Source organism: Lolium rigidum, chromosome 3 (genome assembly GCF_022539505.1).
Source record: "Lolium rigidum isolate FL_2022 chromosome 3, APGP_CSIRO_Lrig_0.1, whole genome shotgun sequence".
Lineage (NCBI taxonomy): Eukaryota > Viridiplantae > Streptophyta > Magnoliopsida > Poales > Poaceae > Lolium > Lolium rigidum.
Genome location: NC_061510.1, coordinates 155,798,796 through 155,805,287, shown reverse-complemented (window position 1 = coordinate 155,805,287; position 6,492 = coordinate 155,798,796). Strand labels below are relative to the sequence as shown.

The 6,492-nt window shown below is 39.7% G+C and overlaps 1 protein-coding gene across 3 annotated transcripts; it reads right to left on the bottom strand.

Annotated features, from left to right (window-relative positions):
• Nucleotides 1-284: 284 nt before the first annotated feature.
• On the bottom strand, nucleotides 285-5,607 carry LOC124702545 (pseudouridine kinase-like). 3 transcript variants are annotated; one of them, XM_047234695.1, is made up of 9 exons: nucleotides 5,408-5,607; nucleotides 5,177-5,293; nucleotides 3,479-3,581; nucleotides 3,314-3,361; nucleotides 2,709-2,806; nucleotides 2,499-2,613; nucleotides 1,826-1,908; nucleotides 834-1,395; nucleotides 285-480 (listed from the first exon to the last, which is right to left on the bottom strand). In XM_047234695.1, the coding sequence occupies exons 1-9, from the start codon at nucleotides 5,495-5,497 to the stop codon at nucleotides 431-433; spliced, it is 1,266 nt and encodes a 421-aa protein (XP_047090651.1). In that variant the 5' UTR covers nucleotides 5,498-5,607; the 3' UTR covers nucleotides 285-430. The 3 variants fall into 3 exon arrangements, with proteins under 3 accessions (XP_047090651.1, XP_047090652.1, XP_047090653.1); XM_047234696.1 differs by having other exon boundaries at nucleotides 1,826-1,905; XM_047234697.1 differs by lacking the exons at nucleotides 5,177-5,293; nucleotides 5,408-5,607 and adding an exon at nucleotides 3,897-5,142.
• Nucleotides 5,608-6,492: the final 885 nt, after the last annotated feature.

Here is a 6,492-nt window from a genome sequence, read left to right as displayed (position 1 = left end):
TAAAATTTATAAAGTTTGACCAAAATATAGAAACAAATATCGACATCTATAGTAATGAAATATACTTCATGAAGATTCAACCATAGGTTTATATTCTAGGTATTGATATTTTTTCTTCAATATTGGATTGAACTTTGCCAATCTTGACTTTGAAAAGAGAGTACTGCACGAAAAATAAAAACCACCAGGAACACGAGTATAGATCAGAATTCGGAACTAATAACAATGAGTAAAACACAAACATGGATCGATCAGAAGGATGTAGCTCCAGGAACGAACAACCATTTGTTACAACATTTTTTCCCATAGAAACCATCGTGGTGCAACAGTGTAATTCCAAACCATGTGTCCATTCAGAACAAGAAAAACAACTCTGACATGAGAAAGATAAGCTGAGTGCGAAACAAATCCTTGTGGTGTTCTTCTGTTCTTATTGGCACCAAATCTGTTTAGCCGATAGCAATGTCCTCCTTGCCTCATCTGCATAAAAGAAACAGTAATTAGTTTGCCCTAACAGAAAAATGAAAAGGTAAGCTGAGTGCGAAACAACGTTGTCTGAGAACGCAACAGAATACAGTTGCATACCAAATAACACGATTGAACATTTGATCTTCAACCCTAAGATCCCACTGTTACACTTAAATTAAGGACTACTGTTGAGCTCTTATTTTTCCAAAGGATGTTTCCCTTTGACAATATACATTGGAGTTTTGAAAAGAGATGTCCGCGTTACTTATGCAGCCAAGCATCAATCGGGTATAAACTTCAACAAATCTATTAACTAATTCCACGACCACAAAACTAGGAAACTGATAAAGATTTATGTAACAGACCTGCAATGCTTGCAGCAGAAAACTTGGCAGGTATGTTAGCTTCCGATTCAACGGATGCCTTTGCTGTAGCAATCCCAACTGCCACACTTTGCATAATATTCAATCCTCCACATAGAGAGGAAAGGACTCCACCAATCAAACAATCGCCAGCGCCTGTGAGGCTGATAACCGAGGCAGATGTTGCAGGTAAATGGAAAACACAAGTTCTGGAAGAGCCTTCTCCAGACAAATTAACAGGCATGCTGGGTGGAAAACAGCCCTCCAATTTTTCAAGTAGCTGGGATGAGAAAGTCGTCATGTTACACTTTTGCTGATCCTTCACGATGTTAACGCGCTCTTTGCAACATATGAAAACACCGTTCGAGCCAAGTGTCACCAGAAGAAGCTTGATGCCCTTTTCGAGAAGAAAAAACATCGCTGGGCTGAGCATTTCAAACAAACAATCTACAGCTTCCATATTGTTGTTGCACTGATCCAGTTTGACAAAATTATATTTCCCTGGAGTAGACAGCGCGTTTGCCATGGCAACAAGCTCAATCTCATTTGGGGAAGTGCAAGTTATCTGAGCACCATAGAAAATTGTTAAGAAAACTTCAAATATAATAGGAAGAAGTTTACCCTGTCAACTCTTGCCGGACACCCCAGAGCTACTTAAAATATAAAACCCTCCAACTATCAAAACCAGTGAAAGATCGCAACTTGAGTTTGCTTTCAGTTAAATATCAGTGCCTGCCGCCCCATCGGAAGCCACATCACTTTTTTTTCTGTAGACAGCCACATCACCGAACGTTGCCATCTAGAGATCGACATACCACTGTTCCAAATCACCTTCACTACCTTTAAGGCTCTAACTGATATTTGAGACTTAGCAATACACGTTACCAGCGGAATTTGAACAATTATGCCGATTTGTACTTGTTTTAATGGTTGAAGAGTGCAATGTGAACAACTATACAATTAAGATGGTGTTCTCTCGAATCCTTTGCACTCACATGCTCTGCAATTGGCGCAATTCTTGAACTCTTTACCACTGAGACAGGCTCAAACAACACGGGCACCCCTGATTCATATGCTACTGAAAAAAACAATACAATGTTTATCATTAACTTTGGACCCTACTCCAAGAAAATACAATACTAAAAACATAACATTGATAACAATTAAAACATTCAAGCTAAGGTTTTCAGGGAAACTCCTCAAAAAATATGGTCAGAAAAGAGATTAGAGTTCACAAGCATACTAAAAAAAAAAGTATAAACAAAAAACAGTTAGCTTCAGTTCAGTATTAATGTGGTAGTATAGTGGTAACTGGTAAGCAGACAAGCTAGGATGTATTGGGGTCTTAGGTCCGACCCTTGTGTTGTGTATGGAATTTCTCTTTAGTTTTCGTTTTTCATAAAATGAGTACAAATACTTAAACCTTTTAAGTAATAAAGTGCCCATTATCGAAAAAAATAAAATAAGTACAAATTTTGTTTGAAAATCCCTCCAAAAAAACTCCTGGGAGTTTTAGGTTACTACCGGTTGCCATAACTACTGGTCCCAAAAAATCGCTACCTGATATAGGAAAAAAAAAAACCCTATCCAGCTTACATGAACAATAAAATTAAATAAGTGAATGAGCCTGTTGGCTCTAGAAGATAATAGGGAAGTGTAACAGCCTACTTTTGCAAGCAGCTTGAAGCGACTGAGGAGATAAATTGGCATCAAGCATTAGTAGAGGTGCATTGGAGATATGGCGACGGAACTGATATATCCAACTAGGGGTAAGAAAATTTTCCTGCCCAAAGAAAAATGGAGATAAATGTTGGTAACTGACACACACCAGTGTTCAATGTTATGGAAACAGTATATATTGTGTTACATAATTCTTACAACTGCTTGAACACTCGCGACGCCGGCAATTAATTCTCCATTCCCATCAAATACATTTGATACTACTGGGGTTGTAACATCATGAACCTGCAGTATTCCTATGTAATTGTTATGAGATAATGTTTGCTGCCAGAAAATAATAAATTATTATTCAGATGGGAAAAAATAAAATAATTTAACGATGTTCAGGGTGAAATAATAATTTAAAGAGTTTCTGTAAAGAAGACGTTCTATTACCAGAATAACAGTTGAGACCCTCGTGGTGTGTTCTATCCATGCAAAATTGGTGCAAGAAAACTGAAGGTTTTGTGGTAAGAAGTGCAATAACGTCTCCAAGAGAAGTGAACAGCATTGTTTAAGAAAGAGTTGAGGGATCACTACTTAATTATTACAAACAAAGTTAATAGGCTGGTCTTTAAATCATTTTACTTATCATTTAAGCGTAATTTCAAGACATGTTAGTTTAGCCAGTTAAAACATATTTATTAAGCTTATTATATCCAAGTACAATTTCAGTTTTTCTCTGTGATAAAAAAACCCAACAGAAGTTTCTTTTAGCACAAAAACATTGATGTACATGAAAAGATGGATAACTCCACACTTACCATCTGTACATAGTCCAGCTGACCTCCAGTACTTCAGTAAGAAATCCCCTTTAGTAGAATAAAAAAAAAGTATTGAGCAAATTTTCACTCAAGGCAGGAATGAAGAGTATTCTAACATGAGTAAAGTCAGCAAAACTAGGTCACTATAAGTACAAGACAAGATACCTGCCATATCATTTCCAACAACACTAATCATGAGCGGTTGAGTCCCAAGCTTAGCCATGCACTCAGCAATATTTCTAGCTACTCCCCCGCTGATATACTTAACCTATAAAGTTCAAATACACTATCAAATGGTATTCCACTTAAACATGTCTTGTTATAACAGAAATAAAGCTACTAAAGCTCACAAGCTATATGCCCCAAAACTTTTTCGAGGAAATGTAGCACCACTAGTTTTCATTCCTTAAGAGAACTGGCAGAGCCACAGGGTACATGGGAGAGAAAACTAAGGATGTATAAAATGCATAAGTATCAAACAACATTTGAACAATAGGTGTTCAAAATAATTATGGACCCTAAAAGAACAAAGAGGAAGTATTTTACTAACAGAAGATAAAATACTAAAACACCTATAATCTACCTTTGTTCAGAAAACAATCCAATAACGATGATTCTAGAGTACAGAGCTTCTGAGATTCCAGTCTTTTCTTCTAGATATTTTGTCAAATCGAGGATCCATCACATAATGCTAAACATGTGAAAACACGTTATAAAGGTTCTCTGTCTTCATATTAGAAAAGTGTCATTCAATTGTCCAAATGGGTCTAAAGCTCTTAAGAAACAGTATGATCCCAGCAGCTTCAGCCAACTCGAAAGTATTGTCTAAATCTTGTGTCAGGGAAATGTATGGCCACAAAGCTAGGACAGCAAAAGATACCGATCAATTGGTCCACATTGGCTTTCTCTCTCCGACATCAGGGGCTCTCTGTACGCTGACGTGAACGCGTAAGGATCCTCGCACCTGGTCAGCTTCCCCGTTGCTTTGCTTGGCCATTCAAGAACGTGATGCTAGCTCTGACTTAATTCACCACAAATCATACCCTGCTATCATCAATATTCCTCAAGGCATTGATTAGCCAAGAATATACAAAGGCAAGCCCAAGCTAGGTTTTGTAGTTCCACTGGACTAAGTTGGGGTATAAGTATCTGCAAATGCCACTCCCTCTCATGATTGGGATAAGAGAAAAATCAGTGAAAGTTCTGGCTGAACTCCTGAAATCAACGATTTTGGTTGGAAGAAGTCCATTTTGGTTAGTAAAACCACTCTAATTTGGAAAACTTGGGTTAATATGATTTTGAAGAGAATGACTGGCAGCAAACACAAATCCTATCGTGCCGCGATGGTAGAGCAAGTTTCTACGTTTGCTGCTTTGGTCCTGGGTTTGAGTCTTATTACTCCCAGCACGCCAAATACTACTGCCAGAATTTTCAAATGCCGTAAGTTTAATCTGGCCAATTACTTCCCTGGAATTCTGTGAAAAAATATTTTGTTTGTTGGGGCAGAAATATTTTTCGAAACCAAAACTGGCTTCACTGGTCGGAAGAGGGGAGCTTGAGGTTGCCAAGCTTATGTTTGTCAGTTAGCAGACTTCAATTTGAAAGTAGAGGGGTTTGCTGACTACTTGAAAAGTCAAGCCCATTGTAAGAATAGGAAAAGGGATATCATCCTACCCAAACCTATTTTGCAGTTTTTTTTTGCTTGGGACCTACATCTCCCAATCCCAGGGAACAAATTCACAGTTTCACACCCTTGTATGAATAATATCATGCAATCAGCAAAATATCATTTGATCCTTCCTAGCTAACAACTTGTGAAAACGAAGGGCATGTTCAAACTTCAAAGCAGGAAGGGCGGTTTACCATCCCAGGGACGGTGGTACCAGGATGTGGTGGCACGGATGGCTTCGCGTGGATGTCCAACACCATTCCGCCGATGATCACCGGGCTCGGTTCAGCTTCCGGGGCGCTTAACGGATTCTGCGCAGAAAAAAGAGACGGATTAAGCGAGATAGAAGAATATGGGCGACTGTGCGAGTTTGGAGGGGGCAGAGTGGGATGGCAGTCTGGCGTCTCTTGAAGGTCAGCCCGTACCAGGCTAAGGATGAGCGGCGGCCGAGGGAGGAGATGGCGGCGGATAGACTCCATCCTCCGCCGGGAAGACGAGGCGGCGTCCTCGGCCATGGTTTACAGGCCCGACGGCGTCGAGAAGAATTTCCGGTCTATGTTTGGGAGCGGCGGCGGCGGCGGCGGCGGCCAGGTGCGAGTGGGGAATGGCTTGGACCTTGGACGACTTTTTCTGGTGGACCGGAAGTCCGGAACGAGAGTGTGCCAGGCATAGTCTTTTTTTTACTTCAAATAAAACAGAAATAATATTCAAATAAAACACTATCGAAACAACGCGCATCCCCACAAATTTTTTTACGAACGAGATGAAGCTTTATTTGATTATTAATCAAAGAGTTTACAAGGATTCCAACACCACTGGATGGTTCATAAAGCCACAAATGCCTATAAGCATGCGAGCTAGACAATGTGCCTCTCTCTATATTTTTTTTCCTGAATCATTGAGAGCTTTATTACTTTAGTTGACAGGATCACTCATTAGAGTGCTGATAAGAAAACATGGGTTATAGTTGATCCGCAAGCATCTTCTCCTATCTAGACTAGCTTGTTTAGCGCACAAGTGTGTCGTTTGATTAGAGTCACAACTTACATAAATAACGCTTAAGCTAGGTAAAGCTCTCAAAACCTCTCTAATCTCATGATAAATAGATCTAATCTCTGATCTACTGTGATGGTCTTCATTAACCAATTTTACCACTTCTTTGGAATCAATGTGCCTCTCTATTAGCTTCTCGTTGCTTATGGCTAAAACTAGCCTCTAAAAATGTTGCTTCTTTAGCATGATCTCAGCAGTAATTGTTAAGCTTCATGCACTAGCCACTTGAACCAAAAGTCCGAACTGATGGAAAGGGCTAGGCAATCCACATATACACTTCACAACACCCCCACTCGCGTGTGACGGGAGAAGAGGAAGTCAACACGTGAAAGAAGAAGAGCACACCGAAACAGGGCATCAGCGGTGGCTAAAGAGGGGGGCAACAACAATTTTTAGGCTTAATTGCGAAAACCAGGGGGCAACAACAATTTTTTAGGCTTAATTGCGAAAACCATGT

Coding starts and splice junctions, on each gene's coding strand:
- LOC124702545 (XM_047234695.1), bottom strand. CDS start 5,497: ATGGCCGAGGACGCCGCCTCGTCTTCCCGGCGGAGGATGGAGTCTATC. Junction 1,396..1,825: donor TTGCGCCAATTGCAGAGCAT/GTGAGTGCAAAG, acceptor TATGGTGCTCAG/ATAACTTGCACTTCCCCAAA. Junction 481..833: donor TTCTGCTGCAAGCATTGCAG/GTCTGTTACATA, acceptor TCTTTTATGCAG/ATGAGGCAAGGAGGACATTG.